We start from the raw sequence: 21,664 nt of genomic DNA, 5'->3' as shown, positions 1-21,664 counted from the left end.
ACAACAGAAGAAAAAAGAGAAAATAAGCAAATGAATGAGCCTCAGGGACCTATGTGACTTTAACAAAAGATCTAACATTTGTGTCATGGCAGTCCTGGAGGAGAGAAGGAAGAGGGTGGGGCTGAGGGAGCACTCAAAGTAGTTACTGGATGCATACCTCCCAGACTGAGGAAAGACTTAAACCTGTAGGTTCAAGAAGTTAAGTGAACCCTAAACAGGACTGTCCCAAAGAAATCCATACCAAGACATCATAATTAAACTGCTGAAAATAAAAGACAAAGAAAAATATTGAAAGAAGGCAGAGGAAAGAATACCTTACCTATAGGGAAAAAGTCAAATCAAATGACAGTGGACTTCTCATCAGAGATCCTAATAAAGGCCTGAGGAAATGGCATGATAGTTTTAAAGCGTTTTCTCTCATGTTTTAAAAATTTTGTTTGATGGTTGAAGCAGAAATTATAGCATAGTCTGATGTGTTTCTAAATGTATTTAAAAGAAGTCTTTCATACATTATTTTTTTAATGTTTATTTTCGAGAGAGAGAGAGAGAGAGAGTGGGGAAGGGCAGAGAGAGAGGGAGAAACAGAATCCGAAGCAGGCTTCAAACTCGGAGCTGTCAGCATAGAGCCTGACTTGTGGCTCACGCTCACTAACCTTGAGATCTTGACCTGAGCCAAAGTCAGATGCTTAACCAACTGAGCCACCCAGGTGCCCCCATACAATTACATTATAAACAGGGGAGGCTAAAGGGATATAAAAGGAGATACGTTTTCTATGTTTCACTGGAATTGGTAAAATAACACCAGTAGACTCTGATGTTTTATATCATCACAGTTTTATATATATGTTTACATGTCACATATATATCTGTAATGTAGATATAAATGATAAGATATAAACTGTGATTTACATATAAAACTGTGATCTATATATAAAACTGTGATAATATACATGTATACACACACACACACACACACACATATAAATGTACACTCAAAACTCTATAGGTAAGTAAAAATGGATTTCTTAACAAAAATGTTTAGGTAATATATAGGAAGACAGGAAAAAGCAAACAGAAACAAAATCATAGAGAACTGACAGAAAAACAACAAAATGGTAGATTTAAGTTCTAACATATCAATAATTTCATTAAAAGTACATGCTCTAAATATATCAGTTAAGAGACAGATTGGCAGTGGGGACTAAAAAATATAACCTAATTATATACTGTCTACAAGAAACTCATTTAAAATATAACGATATAAGTGGATTGAAAACAAAATGTTGGGGGACACCTGGGTGGCTCAGTTAGTTAAGCGTCCAACTTCGGCTCAGGTCATAATCTCATGGTTCGTGAGTTTGAGCCCTGCGTTGGACTCCGTGCTGACAGCTCAGAGCCTGGAGCTTGCTTCGGATTCTGTGTGTCCCTCTCTCTATGCCCCTCCTCTGTTAGCACTCTGTCTCTCAAAAACAAATAAACCTTAAAAAAAAATAAAATGTTGGGACAAGAGATACAAACATTAATCAAAAGAAAGCAGGAATGGCTATATTAATACATAAAGTAGACTTCAAAAAATTTTTCATGTTTACTTTTGAGAGAGACAGACATAGTGTGAGCAGGGGAGGGGCAGAGAAAGAAGGAGGCAATTTGAAGCAGGCTCCAGGCTCTGAGCTGTCAGCATAGGACATGGGGCTTGAACCCATGAACCATGAGATCATGACCTGAGCTGAAGTTGGAAGCTTAAATGACTGAGCCACCCACACACTCCTATAAAGTAGACTTTAAAGCAAAGCAAGTTTCCAGAGTCAAGGAAGGGTATTCTATAGTGATAAAATGGTTAATCCAACAAGAGGAAATAGAAATACTTAAGAATTTTTTTTTAATGTTTATTTTTGAGAGAGACAGAGAGAGACAGAGTGCAAGCAGGGGAGGGGCAGAGAGAGAGGGAGACACAGAATCTGAAGCAGGCTCTAGGCTCTGAGCTGTCAGCACAGAGCCTGATGTGGGGCTCTAACTCATGGTCCATGACCTGAGCCAAAGTCAGATGCTTAACTGACTGAGCCACCCAGGTGCCCCAGGAAATAGTAATACTAAATGTGTATATACCATTGAATACAGCTGAGACATATGAAGCAAAAACTAATTTAACAGAACATTCAAAGAAGAAATAGACCAATCCGCAATTGTAGCTGGAAACTTTCATGCCCCTTTCTCAACAATCGATAGTATAATTACATAGAAAATCAGCAAGGACATAAAATAACAGTGATACAATCAGTGGATAGGATCTAACCAAGATTTCTAGAACAATTACCCTACAACAGCAGAATATCCATTCAAGTAGTCATGGAAAATATACCAATGGAGACCACATCCCACACCATCATATAAACCTCAGTACATTTAAAAAGTTTTAATTGTATAAAGTATAGTCTCCAGCAACAGTGGAGTCACACTGGAAATCCATAACAGAAATAAAATAGGAAAATCTCCAAACACTTAGAAACTAAACAACACACTTCTAAATAATCCATGGGTCATAGGGCAAGCCTCGAGGTAAATCAAACAGTGCACTGAACTGAATGAGAATGAAGACGTAGATGAATGTGTTACCAGCGAGGAGTGGCCCACGTGGCATCCTCCTGTGCTCCAGGGTCAGATGCTCGCTCCGGGTAACCAACTCCCCACTGGGACACCATGTATAAGAAAATCAGAATAAATGCTTGATTCCGTGTTATGTTCTAAGCAAAAGTGATAGTGCAATAGAGTCTTACAGAAATGCCTCATGCCTCATTCTTTTTAATAGCTGTTCAGTAGTCCACACTGTGGACTTTATCAAACAGCATGTTTAATAGTAGTGCTTTTTGACTCTTTGCTGACTGATGAAAATTTGTCCAACTCTGTCCTTTCTGTTTTTTCCCTTGTCATTGTGTTGGGTATAAAAAGGAGGGACAGGGAAGTGTCTCTCCTGACTACACAAAATGTCGTTGTTAGTTCTCTTATGAAATACATCTTGGCAGGCCTTGAGCACATTGGCCACCTTCCTTCCTGCAGGCTTGTTTCTCATTCAATAAGCCAGTCGTACTGATGAGGGTTCTGTGGTATCTTGTGTGGATTTTTCATTATTGATGGCCTTCATGCCTTCCTACGTGTTTTGAATGAAGATAGATTCCCCTGCACTAACACTCAGAGATTGCTTCTTTATCTCTTTTCCTGAGAACTTTAGCTGCATCTTGGCCTTTTGGGATTATTGGGGCAGACATTTAGAACTTACAGTTTTGGGGGCACCTGGGTGATTCAGTCGGTAAAGCAACTGACTCTGGATTTTGGCTTAGGTCATGATTTCACAGTTGGTGAGATCAAGTCCTAAAAGTTTGTTAGTGTAACATTAAGCATTTAAGGCCATGGAAATACTGCGACCCTGCAGTGGAATGAAGAATAGACAGTGGCTTAGTCTGTGACCGTTTCTAAGTACCTGGAAATGCTTAAAAAACATGAACTTATGACCACATAGTTAAAATTTGTAAGTCAACCCAAAGCTATCTACACATTCAATGCAATCCCAATCAAAATTGCACGAGCATTCTTCTCGAAACTAGAACAAGCAATCCTAAAATTCATATGGAACCACAAAAGGCCCCGAATAGCCAAAGTAATTTTGAAGAAGAAGACCAAAGCAGGAGGCATCACAATCCCAGACTTTAGCCTCTACTACAAAGCTGTCATCATCAAGACAGCATGGTATTGGCACAAAAACAGACACATAGACCAATGGAATAGAATAGAAACCCCAGAACTAGACCCACAAACGTATGGCCAACTCATCTTTGACAAAGCAGGAAAGAACATCCAATGGAAAAAAGACAGTCTCTTTAACAAATGGTGCTGGGAGAACTGGACAGCAACATGCAGAAGGTTGAAACTAGACCACTTTCTCACACCATTCACAAAAATAAACTCAAAATGGATAAAGGACCTGAATGTGAGACAGGAAACCATCAAAACCCTAGAGGAGAAAGCAGGAAAAGACCTCTCTGACCTCAGCCGTAGCAATCTCTTACTCGACACGTCCCCAAAGGCAAGGGAATTAAAACCAAAAGAGAATTACTGGGACCTTATGAAGATAAAAAGCTTCTGCACAGCAAAGGAAACAACCAACAAAACTAAAAGACAACCAACGGAATGGGAGAAGATATTTGCAAATGACATATCAGACAAAGGGTTAGTATCCAAAATCTATAAAGAGCTCACCAAACTCCACACCCAAAAAACAAATAATCCAGTGAAGAAATGGGCAGAAAACATGAATAGACACTTCTCTAAAGAAGACATCCAGATGGCCAACAGGCACATGAAAAGATGCTCAACGTTGCTTCTCATCAGGGAAATACAAATCAAAACCACACTCAGATATCACCTCACGCCAGAGTGGCCAAAATGAACAAATCAGGAGACTATAGATGCTGGAGAGGATGTGGAGAAACAGGAACGCTCTTGCACTGTTGGTGGGAATGCAAACTGGTACAGCCACTCTGGAAAACAGTGTGGAGGTTCCTCAAAAAATTAAAAATAGATCTACCCTATGACCCAGCAATAGCACTGCTAGGAATTTACCCAAGAGATACAGGAGTACTGATGCATAGGGGCACTTGTACCCCAATGTTTATAGCAGCACTCTCAACAATAGCCAAATTATGGAAAGAGCCTAAATGTCCATCAACTGATGAATGGATAAAGAAATTGTGGTTTATATACACAATGGAGTACTACGTGGCAATGAGAAAGAATGAAATATGGCCCTTTGTAGGAACGTGGATGGAACTGGAGAGTGTGATGCTAAGTGAAATAAGCCATACAGAGAAAGACAGATACCATATGTTTTCACTCTTATGTGGATTCTGAGAAACTTAACAGAAACCCATGGGGGAGGGGAAGGAAAAAAAAAAGAGGTTAGAGTGGAAGAGAGCCAAAGCATAAGAGACTCTTAAAAATTGAGAACAAACTGAGGGTTGATGGGGGGTGGGAGGAAGGGGAGGGTGGGTGATGGGTATTGAGGAGGGCACCTTTTGGGATGAGCACTGGGTGTTGTATGGAAACCAATTTGACAATAAATTTCATATATTGAAAAAATTAAAAAAAATTCTTAACTTCAAAAAAAAAATTTGCAAGTCAGTGTGTTAACCATGCTTGGAGAAAACATGATTCTTTTAACTTCTGCCACTTTTGTCTGAGCCCTTGACACTAGACAAGTAGTTGTCAAGAAAAAGGAAAACTAAGATAGGCAGCATTATTCAACCGTCTCTTGTGTTCAGTAGACAAAAAGTAGGCAGCTGTGTGATTAGTTGATTTTTTTTTGCATAATAGGGGAAAAGCAAAAAGATCCTTGTAGCCCCCAAACTTCCCGTATGTGGTTCTGGTTTGTAGGAGGTTATTGGTACTTCTCAGATGTTCTTTGCATGGCTAATCTGATGTTGAGGCCCTTTTATCCTGGCAGCTAAAGTTTAAGGATGTTCATTTCCAGTGCACTTCTATCCAAAGCTCTCCTTAGAAAAAATAGTCTTACCTCTTGGCTGGCTGTTTCTGGCTTCAATTTTCATTACAGTGGTAGTCACTGTGTTCTTGCCTCCCCTTGGGGATTGTCCAATTTCCTCCATTTCTGGTCTCTAAACAGGGAGTGTAATGGACTCAAACCAGCTGCCTGGGTGTGAATCCTTGTTCTGCCACTTGCTTAACTTACATCAGAAGTTGTTATGGAGGGGCGCCTGGGTGACTCAGTCAGTTAAGTGTCTGGCTTCGGCTCAGGTCATGATCTCACGGTTCATGAGTTCAAGCCCTGTGTCCGGGCTCTGTGCTGACACTTCAGAGCCTGGAGCCTGCTTCAGATTCCGTGTCTCCCTCTCTTTCTGCCCCTCCTCACTCACATTTTGTCTCCCTCAAAAATAAACAAACATTAAAAAAAAAAAAAAAAAAGATGTTGTTATAGAGAGGGGTACCTGGCTGGCTCAGTTGGTGGAGCATGTGACTCTTGATGTTGGGGTTGTGAGTTTGAGCCCCATGTTGAGTACAGAGATTACTTAAAACTAAAATCTTAAAAAAAAGTTGTTACGGAGATTACATGGGTTAATATTTGCATCCATGCTTGGCTCATAGTAAGCACTATATAAATCTTTTTGGAAAAGATAAACTGTGTTCTATATCTTGATTGTGGTGGTGGTTACATGCCTATACATTTGTCAAAATTCATCAGGCATGTGCATTTAAAAAGGCTTAAAAAGGTTAAAGTTTACTGTACGTAAATTATACCTCAATTAACCTGACCTAAATTTTTTTTAAAAGATAAAAGGCAAATTTCTTCAGTCAGCAAAGGGTTTACTAGCTGTTACACAGTAGGATTATAAAAACATAATTCAAAGAGACTAGCCAGTCTAGTTGAACAAGTCAGTTGTTATGCAGGATAAATTTGCATATTAACTTGAGAAGGTGATATAAAAGATACTGCCAAGCAGCTTGTTAGTCATCTAGGTGAGAAATGCTATTACAGGGGTTTAGAGGTGAGATTGCTTACTATAGTCATAAAGATTTTATCAAAGTGGGAACCTGAGCGGGACCTTAAAGGGTGGGTAGGATTTGGAGAGGTGGGCATTTGGGAAGGTGCATGGGTTCAGGGTGCATGGGTTCACGGGTTTTCTGCCCACAGGTGGAAAAACATGTAGAAAGTTAAGGCAGCCGTGGAAGAGCTGGTTGGACTAAAATGAACTCTCGGCCAGTCTGTGAGGAGCATCTGTGTTCTCTGGGCTAACGAGTTCTCTTAATCCACAGAAAGGCCCCCCTTCTGGGAAAGACCGGGTGAAGAAAGGTGGATCCTACATGTGCCATAAGGTGAGTCAAGTCATTACATTCTGTTTTGGTGTACTCACAGCTCATTAATGGAACCACTGTCATTAGCCCTAAAATGTCCCATCACTTCTGTGAATATATACCTATCTTCATCAAAACCAAAAAAAAAAAAAAAAAAAAAAAAAATAGTCATCTCAAATTTGGACACAGGCATGGGGAAAAACAGCAGAGGTTGTGAATCTTTTGTTAACCAAATTCCATCTGTTGAAACTTGATCCCTTTGAGAGACCTTTATTGTCCCCTGAACCAGGGTGGGCTATATACTATTTCCAGCATGCTTATTTGGAAGTACACCCTTAATTAATTTGAGATTATATCTGGATACTCTGTGGAGATTAAGGTAGGGTTAGAAATGGAGGGTGGATTGTGCTGTACTGGAATGGAAACATCACAAATGTTCTAGGTATAATGGGTGTGCTCTATGAAATAAGCATCAATCTCAGAGAGTGTTTTCTGCTCTTTGGGCTATGATTTTAGTGTCAGAACTGGTTGTTCTTGGGTAGTCAGCGTGAGTTGGTGTTTCATGAATAACCTTTTTAAGGAGTTTGGAAATTGAATACCACCTCTCCCTTTTTTCTTTAAATCATATATTTTTAGTATCTCCAACACTTGAGCTTCTTTCTATCCCTATGCAAAGATGGCATTTTGCAGATGGTTATTACAAGAAGTTTCCTATGGTAATTCAGTCAGTCCAGGCAGTTAGAGACTTAAAACAACCTATCAGGGCTCCACGTTAAGTCACTAATTTAACGATGGATGTACTATCAAACTTTACCTTAAAACTGTGGTTCTCAAACTTTATTGCATGTTATAATCATCTGGGATCCATAAAAAAGACTGTTGCCTGTTTCCCCACTCACTTCATTTTGATTTCTCTGGAGTGTGGCCTGGGCTTCAGGATTTTAAAGGTCTCAAGGGGTTTAAAACATTCTGCAAAGTTTGGAAACCACTAGTCTATAGAGAATCTCTGGGGGTGCCTGGGTGGCTCAGTCAGTCGAGCATCTGATTTTGATTCAGGTCATGATCTCGCAGTTTGTGGTTTCAAGCCTCACCTCGGGTTCTGTGCTGACAGCTCAGAGCCTGGAGCCTGCTTCAGATTCTATGTCTCCCTTTCTGTCTGCTCCCCCCCAACTCACACTCTGTCTTTCTCTCAAAAATAAATAAACATAAAAAAATGTTTTTAAGAGAATCTCTGTAGATTGTGTGTCTTCTGTATTTCTTAAAATTTTTAATCCAGTTATTTAAGTGAGGTTTATAATTGAGTTTATTTTATGCTTTACACCTACATTTATAACAAGATGCATAGAAATTTATCTTTACAATTCCAATTTTAACTTGAAATAAAAACATTGCCCTAGGTCATCCAGTACTTTTAAATGTTCACATACATTAGTCTTTAGTTCCAGATTTTTTCTCTTATTCAAGCTGTTATTTCTCTTATTCAATACACATATATTGAATCCTCTTACTGGGGAAATGGAATTCCATGAAAAGCAGGTGAATTTCTCTTTGAAGAATAGTATCTCAAAACCTTAATTACCTCCAGTTGTGTTTCTGACATATGGCACTTTTAAAAAATGAGAATCCATTTACTCTGTAAGAATTGAGGACCAGAAGATTTTCCCTCAAGAAAGTAAGAGAAAATGAAGCTTGTAAAAAACATTTAAGTGTGAACACTAAATGTATTTCATTGCCATTGCATATGAATGTGTTTACTTTAACATTTAATATTATTTGCTTATTTTAAATCTGTATTTTCATAAGCTTCTCAGTTTATTATTTTAAAATATTTTTTAACCTAATACATGTTTTTAATAAATAAATTTACGTGGTATAATTGGTTTATCTTGTGTTCTGCAACCTTTGTTAACTCATTTGTACTAGTAATGTTTTTGTAGATTCTGTTGGTTTTTCTGCATAGCTGGTTATATCATCTGTGAATATAGACAATTTTACTTCTTTTAAAATATTTATTACTTTTTTCTTGCCGTATTGCATTAGCTAGAACCTTCAGTGTAGTATTGAATATGACTGGTAAGAACAGACTTTTTTGCCTCATTTTTAATCTTAAGGGGATAAAAAATCAACTTTTCAAAATTAGTTATATCAGCTATAGTGTTTTCAGAGATGTTCTGTATAAGTTCAAGGAAGTTTCCTTCTATTCCTAGCTTCTTGAGAATTTTTATCAGAAATAGATATAAATTTTGCTGGATGCCTTTTCTGCAGCTGTTGAGATGTTTGTATGGTTTTTCTTTTTCACTCTGTTAATATGGTAAATACATTCATAGATTTTCAGTTTTCAAATGTTAAACCATCTTTGCCTTCCTAGAGTGTGCTAAAAACCTTTAAAAACCTTTTTAAAAATATGGATTCAGTTTGTTAAAATGTTGAGCATTTTTGCATATATGTTCATGATTGGTATTGGTCTCTTGTTTTCTTGTCGGGTTTTGGTATCAGTGTACTGTTGGATTTATACATTGAATTGGTAAATATTCCCTTATCTTCAATTTTCTGGAATAGTTCATGTAGAATTAGCAGTATTTCTTCCTTAAATGTTTGATAGAATTCCCCCACCCCAGGGAAACCATTTAGGAGTAGAGTTGTAACCATAAAATTAATTTAGTTAATAGCTACAAGGTTATGCAGATTATATTTCCTCTTGATTAATCTCTGGGAATTTGTGTCTTTAAGGAATTTGTTCATTTCATCTGAGCTGTTGAATTTATTGGCAAAATCTCTGCCCTGCTGTTTGTCCATTTATATTTAATGTGATTATTGATATGGCTGAATTTAAGTTTGCCCTTTTGATATTTTTAGTCTTTTTTGTCTCATCTGTTTCTTTTCTCTCTGTTTTTGACCTCTTTTGGTTAAGCATTTGTTATCGCTCCATTCTCTCTCCTTTGGTTTATTAGCTAAAACTCTTTGTCTTAAAATTTTAGGGTTTCATTTAGAGCTTATATTACATATCTTTAGCTTTTCTTAATCTACTTGCAAGATAAATTTTAATTTAGTTATGCTCAGAGTGATAGAGTATTCTAGAAGAGGAATAGCAGAGTAACAAAACATGGTTAGATCCATGGGATTTTTCAGAAAAAAAAAACAAAAAAAACAAAAAACAGTAGCTCTAGGATCTTGGTCAAGTTAATTGTAGATGATGGAGGTAATTAACATCAGTCTGTCAGGAGAAACAACACAGTGTTGGCTGTGAATTGCTTTCAGAGCACTTATCCTTTCCACTAGATTAAGAGTGGCAGTTACAATTAAATTATTGAGCTATAGACTCTGAAATTAGATCTGAGTTGGAGTTCTGTAACTTCTTGCTAGTGTGTTGTCTTAGGAAAATTACTTAACCTTTCTCAGCCTCAGTTTTCACGTTTGTAAAATGCACACCATAATTGCATCTACTGTATGGTTCTTATGAGTAAAGAATGGACCAAGTATATAAGCATGACTAATACCATCATCATTAACCATCATGTTTGTTATCATTAGATTGTTTTTTCCCCTCTCCTTTTGAATAAGGAGCCAACCAATGAACTAATTTGAGAGGCAGAATCCTTGAAATGATTCTTTCGGCATAGATGAAGATCAGTAAAAGAAAGGAAATTGCTGTAAAGAAAAAAAAAATGTTGAAGTTCATTTCGAAAAAAAATCACCCTGCTTAGAAGAGGACTTACTTTTGATCATGGACCAGAGCTAGTTGGCATGATTAAAGTAAGCTCTGATGATTATTCATAACTTTTTGAAAGTCCATCTGAAGTACAGCTTTAGTAATGAGAAGAGAGCACAGAATGAAAAACTATGAGTCAACACAGCATTGGGTTAAGAGCCTAGACTCTTTTTTTTTTTTTTTTTTTTTTACCACATATCCAAATTTATTATAAAACTACAGAAATTAAGATAGTATGATATTAGCACAAGTTTAGACAAATAGAATAATGGGCTGGACTAGAAAATCCAGAAACAGACCCACACATATACAGTCACTTGTTTAGAACAGTCTCTACTGCAGGTGGGGGCGGGGGGTGGGGCAGGGAAGGAGGTCTTTTCATTAGTGCTGGGAAAAATTTGTCATCTGGAAAATAATAGAACCTGAACCTAACCTTACACCATGCCCAAAATATTTTTTTAAATGGATCATAGACTATGGGGGGACCTGGGTGGCTCAGTTTGGTTAAGTGTTTGACCCCTCATTTCGGCTCAGGTCATGGTCTCACTGTTTGTAGAATCAAACACTGTGCCAGGAAGAGCCTAGACTCTGAAATGGGATTGAAAAGGCTTGGATCCACCACTTACAAAACCGGGTGACCCTGGGCACACTATTAGCATCTCTGTGCCTCAATTTTTCCTGTGTATACAATGCAGATGTGAATAATACCTTCCTCAGAGGATTAGTGGGAGGGCTAAGTGAATTAATACATGTGAATTTTTTAGAACCGTTCATATAGTAAGTACTCAAGAAATATTAGCTGTTGTTCTTGGATGTTGTTAGACTAATCCCTGTGGGGTATTTATCCCAACTCATAATATGGAGGAAATCCTCACTCTCCTGCCATTTTACACCAAGATTACTAAGAAAGCAGTTGATTTAGTTGTCAATGGCAAGAGCAGTGGATGTGAAATTGAGAGACCAGGATTCTGCTGAGGTGATTTTATATAATGATTTCTTTTTTTTCACAATGAGCTATAATTTCCTTAAAACTTCCCTTTATTCCTGAAAGTTGTCTTCTCATAAAAACCATATTGCTGTCCCACTTGACTTCAGAGCCCCAAGGCTGGTAAGTCATTATCTTAAATGGATTGTTTCTGAGTCCAGGATCACATTCTTAGTGTAGATATTGAGATCAGTTTTACACAATAATTATCCATTTTAATGAAAAGGGGCTAATACAGGTCCTTGCCACTACCTGTGTTCTTAATTAGCAAAATGACCCATATTTCAGCCACTCAAAGACCTAACATCATTAATAACCATTTTTGGTGCTAAAAGTAGAGTTGGAAAAAAAGGAAAAGCAATGAGGACATTAAAATCAGGCCATTTTCTGCTTTAAATATGTGTTCCATTAGTTGCCCATTATTCCAATTTAAAATGAACTACTTATTAATAAATGTTTGCTGAGTGAATGAGTTCATTTGAAATGGAATGGTGATGTGAACGGTCTCTCTTATGGTGGTCCTGACCTCCCAAACTTTAACTTACAGTGAGCCTTGCTTTTTAGGGCTCAGTTCTTCACAGCCATTTAGGTTAATGGAAGATTTTAGGGTCTGCTGTGATCTCATAAAGACTAGCTCTTTTTGTTGTCACTGATTTTAAGCTTCTTTGTTTTACAGAAGCAAACATTCGTTACATGAAAATTAGAAAATAATAAACATAAAAATGAAAATAAAAACCACTCATCCTGCTTCCTGAAGTAAACTGTTGATAGTATTTTACCCACACTTTTTGGTACACTTCTATTTCTTTTCCCCCCCAAATGGAATTATTCATTATGTGCCAGGGTCTTCAGATACGGCTGTTGTAAAAATCTTACGTATCATGGATCTTTTTTCTACACTCTTATGTCACAGCCTCACGTTCCTTCTGAACACAGTGCTCCGGGCAGGCATGGCTTGTCAGAGTTGTTCCAGCCTGCATTTTGTGGCGTATGGACAACATCTTATTTTAAAATAGTTTTTTATATAATTTGAGGGATAAGTTGCATATAGAAATATGCCATCCAACAAAGACCTTAGTCCCATGCCTTCCTACACATATTCCTCACTTTCCCCATTTTTATAGCAAATACCTTTGGCATTTATGTAGCAAATGCACAGTTGACCCTTGAACAATGTAGCACTTAGGGGCACCAACCCCCCAGGCAGTCAAAAAGCCACATAAAACTTTTAACTCTCCCCAAACTTAACTACTAGTAACTTCCTATTGACCAGAAGCCTTATCAAGCACATAGTTGATTAACACACATTTTGTGTGTTATATGTATTACATACTGTATTCTTTAAAAACTTTTTTTAATGCTTATTTATTTTTGAGGGAGAGACAGAGCATGAGTGGGGGAGGGGCAGAGAGAGAGGGAGACACAGAATCTCAAGCAGGCTCCAGGCTCTGAGCTGTCAGCACAGAGCCCAACGCGGGGCTCAAACACATGGACCAGGAGATCATGACCTGAGCCGAAGTCGGACACTTAACCGACTGAGCCACCCAGGCTCCCCTTACATACTGTATTCTTAAAGTAAGTTAGAGAAAAGAAAACAATAAGAAAATTATAAGGAGAAGAGGAAATACATTTACAGTAGTCCTGTATTTATTGAAAAACTGTACCTAAATGGAACTGTGTAGTTCAGACCCATGTTGTTCAAGGGTCAGCTGTAAATCCATATTCGGATACTGGCAGTATTATCTTTCCAACATAAGGTTTTAAGACCTGTAGAGAAGCTGGCTATTGCTTTTGTTTTAGTGAGAAAGCAGATGAACCCCAAAATGTCAGGTAAGACAAAGTTAGTTTCTATAATTAAGAGTGTTATGTTCATTATAAAGTAACAGTTACAGTAACTTCCATGTGTCTGATGCTTTGCTTTTTTATGTCAAGATAAGATAAAGGATTTTTAAAAATGTCTTTTAATGTTTATTTTATTTATATATTTATATATAGAGAGAGAACAAGTGGGGAAGGGGCAGAGACAGAGGAAGAGAGAATCCAGAGCAGGCTCTGCACTAGCAGTGCACAACCTGTGAGACGAGACACTCAACCGACTGAGCCACCCAGGCGCCCCAAGATGAAGCATTTTGACATTTTCCCATTAATAGCCCCATTTCATCGATGGGGGGACAGATTGAGAAAGGCTTTAGCTGAGGTTAAATCGCTAATGTGTCTTGGATTTTGCTCTTTCTTTTCATAAATTAGTGCAATGTTTGCCATGATTTCCATTTGTATAAAGCCCAAATTCTTTCTGGTGAGAAGACCACCTGTAATGTAACTCCATCCTATTTACCCATGTTTCCTGCTTTTTATCACTTATTGTCTTTATACAGTGATTGCTTTTGCCTGGAATTACTGTTCTCCAAACCTTTGGGCAACTCAGCTCATCTGGCACCACCTCAGAGAGGCCTTCCCAGGACACCTTGTCTAAAGTAGCCACCTAGTCAGTGCCACTCCTCTCTCCCTATTTTACTTTCTTCCAAGCTGACCACTACCAGAAACCATCTTGAATTTATCCATTCATTTATTGTCTAACTAATCCCTGTTGAATGTAAGCTTCTTGAAGACAGTTGCATTGTCTGTCTTGTTCCCCATCTTATCCCTCGTGCCCAGAATAGCATCTAGCATGTTGTGAAATCTCAAATATTTAATGAGTAAATAAACCCTGCTCTGACATGATCAGGCTATGGCCTTGCTATCCCCTTAAGTTGCCTGAATTTTTCCATTTTCATGCCTCTGATGTCATTGTCTTCTCTACTTAATATACCTTCTTTCTTCCTTTCTGAATTGTATAAATCAGTGCTGCTCAAACTGCAGCCTATTGGCCCCATAGCATCAGCAGCACCTAAAAGCTTGTTAGAAATGCAAATTCTTGGACTCTGCACCACATGTACTGAATCAGAACCTTTAGGTGTCTGGCCTGGGAATAGGTACTTAAGCTCTTCAGGCTATTCTTTTTTTTTTTTTTTTTTTTTAATTTAAATCCAAGTTAGTTAACATAATAGTGTAATAATGATTTCAGGAATAGAATTTAGTGAGTCATCACTTACATATAACACCCCATGCTCATTCCAACAAGGCCCTCCTTAATTCTCATTGCCCATTTAGCCCATCCCCTCATCCAGCACCCCTCCAGCAACCCTCAATTTGTTGTCTCTATTTAAGAGTCTCTTATGGTTTGTCTTCCTCTCTCTTATTTTTGCTTCCCTTCCCCTATTTTATTGTTTCTTAAATTCCACATATGAGCAAAATCATATAGTTGTCTTTCTCTGACTTATTTCACTTAGCCTAATACATTCTAGTTCCATCCACATTGTTGCAAATGGCAAGGTTTCATTCTTTTTGATTGTCTTCAGGCTATTCTTAAATGTATACTCAAGTCAGAAGACCACTGCTGTAATTATGTCAATCCAGCCATGGCCCAGTTTTGCCTTCTAGAAGTCTTTACTAAAGACTTTGGCATTCTACAAGGGACAATTCCTTCACCTGAATTAGTAAAAAAAACAAAACAAAACAAAACAAAAAACCCAAAAAACAAAAAACCTCAGACTCTTTTAACCCTAGCCTGTTTTATAACCGTTTGATGTACAGCCATTGTTTCCGCAACCAGCCTGTGATCTGCAGCAGGACAGGACCATGCGTATCAGGCTTCCTCTAGGCTGTGCACAGCAGGCAATCAGGAAGTGCTTGCTTGTTTTCTGCCGTGTGTGGTGCAGTTATGGAACAAGAATGTCCATGTCTAGATGCCTGCCTCTCCCTGAATTCGATTCTTGCTCCAGTGTCAAATTCACTACACATAGTTGGTAGCACGGAGTCCTGGATTGTCCCCCGGAGTTTGATTCTAGAAATACCAAAGCACTGCTTGACAGCAGCCTGGTGAGTAGGGCCTCTGTGGGATGAGGCTTCTGCTGCATCCCCCTGTGTGATAAACTAGACATTTTAGAGCTGCACGCCAGGCACAGGCAGTATAGTAGATGCCATCAGCTTTTCACTCTTCCAGGTATATTTTTTTATTCATCTTCCCTCTCTCTGCCTGAGTATTGGTAATATGTTATATTCCTCACTGACCACAGGGAAAATGAGAAAATTGGTTGCTACTGTTTCACTATCTATGGAAGACAAACCACTGTGTCTTTCTTTTTATGATAGATGTACTCTGGAGAATTTCTGTGGCAGCTTTGGAGATAATTTTTTTTAATTTTTAATTAAGAAATGTTTTTAATGTTTTTTTTGATTTGAGAGAGAGGAGGGGCAGAAGGAGAGAGTGAGAACCCCAAGTAGGTTCCATGCTCAACAAAGAGCCTGATGAGGGGCTCAATCTCAACAACTGTGAGATCATGATCTGAGCTGAAATCAAGATCTCAGCTTAACTAACTGAGCCAACCAGGCACCTCAAGAGATCATTTTTATGCAGGTTAGAAACACTCACCTTTTGTTTGAGAAAGGAGAGTAAGAATTCAGAAAAAAATAAAAACCTCTTTCATGCAGACCTATCCCCCCGCCCCCCCTGCCCCCGAAATGATCTCTCCTTCCTGAGTCCCAAAGTTTCTTTGTGTAGTAGTTTCTGTAACCACCTGGCGGAGGCTTTAGTTTCACTGGGCCGACTCAGCATTAATGCTCATGCTACACAAGATAACTAGTTTATTTTCATTCTCTGTTATTTTGGATCAAAGTACAGTCCTAGAATATGAGAGTTTTGTGCATGGTTGTTTTTGGAATGTGGAAACTTTTGATGTATTTAAGTCAGCTGTGGTTATTCACTGAATACCTACTAGGTGCCCATCCATGAGTGTTAGTCCTTCTTATTTGTGCAAGTATGCATGTACGTGCAGGATGAATGCATTAGAGGTGGGAGAGGAGCATGAGATGTGCTGTCTTTCCATCTAGGAGTATAGAATCTTGCCTCGGAGGCACATGCGCCATGGTCAGACCTGGGTTCGAATTCTGCTTCCTTCAACACCTGTGTCATCTTGGATGACTCATTTAATTCCTCTGTGCTGTTATGATTAAATGAAATAACACTTGAAGTGTCTAACGTGCCTGACATGTACTAGGTGCTCAGTGTCTGTGTGTGTGTGTTTGTGCACATGTGTATATGTGTTCTCTGTCCCTGTAAAAGAAAACAGATACAAAACATCCCCCACACACAGTAGTAGATTTATAGCCAATCCAAAAGCAGTGTATTTCAAAAAATGTTTTTCACAGCCTTTCATACTTTTTATGTTCCTAGGCTTGTTTTTTAATTTTTGCCAATCTGAATCAAAAGAATGAAATCTTGCCATTTGCAGCTAGGTGGATGGAACTAGAGGGCATTATGCTAAGTGAAATTAACCAGTCAGAGGAAGACCAATATCACATGCTTTTGCTCATATGAGGAATTTAAGATGCAAAACAGATGAACATAAGGGAAGGGAAGCAAAAATAATAAACAGGGCGGGGGACAAAACTAAGAGACTCTTAAATACAGAGAACAAACTGAGGGTTGCTGGAGGGGTTGTGGGTGGGGGGATGGGCTAAATGGGTAAGGGGCATTAAGGAAGACACTTGTTGGGATGAGCACTGGGTGTTATACGTAGGGGATGAATCACTGGATTCTACTCCTGAAATTATTATTGCAGTATATGCTAACTAACTTGGATGTAAATTAAAAATAACTAAATAAAATTATTTTTTGCCAGTCTGTTGAATATTTAATATGTTAATGGTACTCATAATTAATATTTCCTTGACTGCCATTTAGCTTTACTTTTTGCTTTAATGTCATATACTGTAAATGTGAAAATAACTTTTCAAATTATAAAAGTAACGTACACTTACTGTGGGAAATTTGAAACTCCACTGCGCAAATATATTGTGGTCCATTTTGAATCATCGGTCTTGTTTCCTTGACGTATATAATTGTGTAGCTTGAGATCATACCACACACACAGTTTTGCATTCTGACTTTTTCATTTAACTGTGTGTGTATCGCGAGAATCTCCTGTGTCATTAAGTATTACATAAAAAACATGACTTTTAATGACTGCTGAGTAATCCAGCTTGTGGATGTGCATAACCTCTGTAGTCATCGGTTCCTTTTTTTTTTTTTTTTTTTTTTACTGTTCTAAGCAATGCTGGTACTAGCATCCTTGCACCGTGTCTCTGTCTGTTTATAAGGTAACTACTGGTCAAACTCTGGACGTGCTGCCCTCTTTAAAACATACGTGCTAAGTAGGTCTGAGGGGGTGTTTGGGGTGGGGCTCGGGGAAGCCCTGTCTCCAGGTAGGCATGACTTCCCAGTAGCTGGTGCTCGGGTGCAACATGCATTTGACAGTTTAGAGCCTTTAAGCGAGAAACTAAGCACTCTCCCCTTTCCCTTCGTCTCTGCGCAGTCCTACTGCTATCGGTACCGCTGTGCCGCTCGAAGCCAGAACACACCCGACAGCTCTGCTTCCAACCTGGGCTTCCGCTGTGCGGCCGACCGTCAGCCCACCACGGGCTAAGAGCCAAGAAGAGCTTTCCTACGCCCAGATGTCGCGTCTGCCCCGCCCTTGGCTTTCCTCAGAACGTTGAACAACCTCGAGTGAAGAATCCCCACTCCGAGCTGGGTCACATACCTGCCCAGGGGCCAAAGGAGCTGCCTCGCGGGACCAGACTGCTGACCTGTGTCAGCGTGCGTGCTTTATGGTGTGGCGCACTTCTGGAGATCATCGCTGTGCTTTAGTTTGGAGAGTCTCTCAAAGAGGAAGGGGGTGAAGGAGACCCTGGGCTAAACTTCAGAAGGCATGGGTTCTTCCCAGGCTCTGCCACCAGGGCTAGACCTCAGGGTCCCACACTTGACCTTCTGGAGCCTCAGTGACCTCCTCTATCCAGTGGGGGGGATGCACAGCATGATCTCTGAGGCCTTCTCCGACAAATTCTATGCGTATATTAGATTCTATTGTGATTTCATAGTAAGAGTTTATGGCAGATTATTTTTTAGCTATTTTTTTCCATGTGTGAACCTTGGGTAATACTAATCATGTAAAATAAGAGTTCTCTTATGTATTATTTTGAGAAAAGGATGGGGTGGTGGAAAAGGTGGTGGTGATGAGTCTTTATATTCATACTGCACTTTGTGTTTTCAAAGAAATCAGTGTCTTTTACATGGTTAGGATGAATCCCACGTGGGCCCCTGGGGGTGCACTCAAGTTCAGCAGTCTGAACATGCAGGAATGTCTGTGGGGTGACTCTACTGTGCTTTATCTTTTAACATTAAGTGCCTTTGGTTCAGGGGGGCGGCTATAAGCCCTATATCCCCCCCTCTCCCCAAAGCCTTCGGTGAATGTGAAATGTATGCTACACGAAGAAACGTTTAATTCTAGATGGAGGAGAAGAGGAAAGAGAACCTTGAATTAACTCTATTCAGGGTATCCAGTATTTTATAATAGGGAAGTAGGACATCTTGTTGGCTGTGGAATATCAGATGCTCTGAATCCTACACTATGTCGAATAAACTGGTATCTGCTAAAGGAGGCTTCCTTCTCCTCTTGTTTCTCTCCATTGTGTTTTCTTTTAAAGAAATGTCTTTGTGACATGTATGTATTTTGTTTGCTATAAAGCTTTCATGTCCATTGGATACTTGACAACTTTGATGTGTGAGTAGTTTGCGGGAATTTTTGTTCCAGAAAGCAAAACCATTTGGCCAGGAACCTTATTATAACCTTGCTTCTTTGTGCCTCAGTAGATGGGGCAGAGGCAGGGGCGTTTGCCTCGGTTGGTGGTCCTGAAAAACCCGACAGTTTCGCTTGTCAGGAGAGCACCTTGTTCTAAAGCGATGGTTCTCAACCAGATGTCCCTTCATCAGGATCCCATCCTGATTCCCCAGTCCTTGAAGACCCCAAAAAGACGGGTCATTTGAAAGAAATGGCTCATCTTTATGTCAGTGTTCAAAAATTAAGTCAGATAATACTCATAAGTATTCCACCAACACTTGATTGCTGCTTTCATACTTAGCCACCTAACATTAAAACACTTGTATTAAAAAACAATCATGTTGCTGGGGTGTTCAGCTATATTTGTTAATCTGTCAGTTTGTGGATACAAAATGTTTCTCTGCAAACTTTTACCAACTGATGATGAATTCCAGGCAAAACAAACAAAAAATGCACTTGCTTAATTGAAAAAGCTAATGTAAAAAATAAGGTGTTTTATTCTTAAAGTCATCACTACTCAAGTACAGTTTTTGTTTTACTTGTTACCTCCCACCTGCTTGAATTTTTTTTTTAACACAGTTATGTTTTTAGTGTGTATATTTAGATTCTTGTTAATGAATGTTATATAGCATAAATATTTTTGGGTGTGTTTTGGCTTAGTCTTCGCAATTGATTTTTAGCAGCAGCATAATATTGGAAAGCATTTAAAATTAAATCCCAAAAAGCCTTAAGAACCACATTTCTAGGTTATTAACCAACAAGTACACCAAACTATAGACAGCCGTGACCACCACACCTCATACAACTTCGTACTGACCTGTGAACAGACCAACAAGATAGCGATCGGATAACTTCAGCTTTAATGCCATAGATTCGTTCCTGAAAAACGTGTTTTTGCATGCAAAAAACAGGGGACATAAGGGAAAAATATGGCTAGGGCAGACCACTCAAAGCTTTAGGAACTTTGTAACTAGAACATAAACAAAAATAATAACTATCCTATGAAACACAGTAGCTCCATTAACTATCCAGGGGCATTTGTAGCCAGTATCCCAGCCTGAGTCAGCCCTTTGCAGCCATATGGGATTCCTTCTTTGTTCTCCAGGATGTAAGTTCTGAAAGACATTTGCTTTTTTTTTTTAATGTTTATTTTATTATTTATTTTGAGACAGTGAGTACAAGCGTGAGTGCATGTGAGCTAGAGTGGGGCAGAGAGAGAGAGGGAGAGAGAGAGCATCCCAAGCAGGCTCTGCTCTGTCAGTGCACAGCTCAACGCAGGACTCCATCCCACAAACCATGAGATCATGACCTGAGCCGAAATCAAGAGTTGGATGCTTGGGGCAACTGGGTGCCTCATTTGGTTAAACGTCTGATTCTTGATTTTGGTTCAGTCATAATTTCATGGTTCGTGAGATGAAGTCCTGCATTGGGCTCTATGCTGACAGCTCAGAGCCTCTTTGGGATTCTCTCTCTCCCTCTCACTCTGTCCCTCCCCAACTCACAGGTGCTCATGCTCTCTTTCTCTCTTAAAATAAATAAACATTAAAAAAATAAAAAGAGAGAGAGAAAGAGTGGGATGCTTAACTACTGAGCCACCCAGGAGCCCCAAGACATTTGCTTTTAACAGAGACCAGTTCAAAACTCAAAATATTGGGGTGTACACTTCTTGATCACTCATTTTTTAAGGGGTATGGGCATTGTCTTCGTAACATCTTTCTCTGCACCCTCAGCTTTTCAGAAAGCTTAATTAAGTGGTGGAAGGCACAGCAGTTCTTGAAGCCGCTAAATGAACTACTGCTTGCACTTCATGAGATTTTTAATTTCTTTTTTTCTGCAAGTTCCATATATTGCTGAGGTTTTCTGTTAAACTACAAGAAAGTTTACCCCTGATTATCACAAGGCATACTTCAGATTGCATATGCCCCAACATGACTTCTGCATTCTCCTGTCCTCCATTGTCTCTTTACTGGTCACATATTCTGCATTAAAGAAATACTTATTGTAGCAGTACAGACTATTTGGTTGATGTGCTAGTACCAGTATTGAAAATCTGGGTTTTGTTTGTTTAAGGAGCTCTTATGTTGGGTCTGTGCTTATAACTCTTATTTTTTGCCCCATTGAAGGATGGAGGGAATTTGAGGTTTGGTCTTCAGTCTGCTTTGGTCTTCATTCCTGGACAGTCTTAATTTATTTTCAGGGCCATACCTGCTGAGCTAAGTGGGAAGTAAGTCATATCTTCTTTTTTAAAGCCTTGTAAACATGATTAGAAGCGGGGAGGGAATGGAAAATGAAGGTGATGGTGGTCGAGTGAAATTTCCCTTTTTTTTTTTTTTTAATTTTTTTTTTTAATGTTTATTTATTTTTGAGACAGAGAGAGACAGAGCATGAATGGGGGAG

General features: G+C 39.0%; 1 protein-coding gene across 1 annotated transcript in view; it reads left to right on the top strand.

Moving 5' to 3' along the window:
• The window catches only part of SUMF1 (sulfatase modifying factor 1), a 75,417-nt gene extending 56,226 nt beyond the window's left edge, over positions 1-19,191 (top strand). Inside the window, exons 8-9 of the mRNA XM_049640898.1 lie at positions 6,820-6,879; positions 17,966-19,191. Coding sequence (XP_049496855.1) covers positions 6,820-6,879; positions 17,966-18,076 — 171 coding nt within the window. The 3' untranslated portion in view covers positions 18,077-19,191. The remainder of the gene's footprint in view (positions 1-6,819; positions 6,880-17,965) is intronic.
• Positions 19,192-21,664: the final 2,473 nt, after the last annotated feature.

Source organism: Panthera uncia, chromosome A2 (genome assembly GCF_023721935.1).
Source record: "Panthera uncia isolate 11264 chromosome A2, Puncia_PCG_1.0, whole genome shotgun sequence".
Taxonomy (NCBI): Eukaryota; Metazoa; Chordata; class Mammalia; order Carnivora; family Felidae; genus Panthera; species Panthera uncia.
Note: the sequence above shows the minus strand (reverse complement) of the source record. Positions and strands in the feature narration are given on the sequence as shown.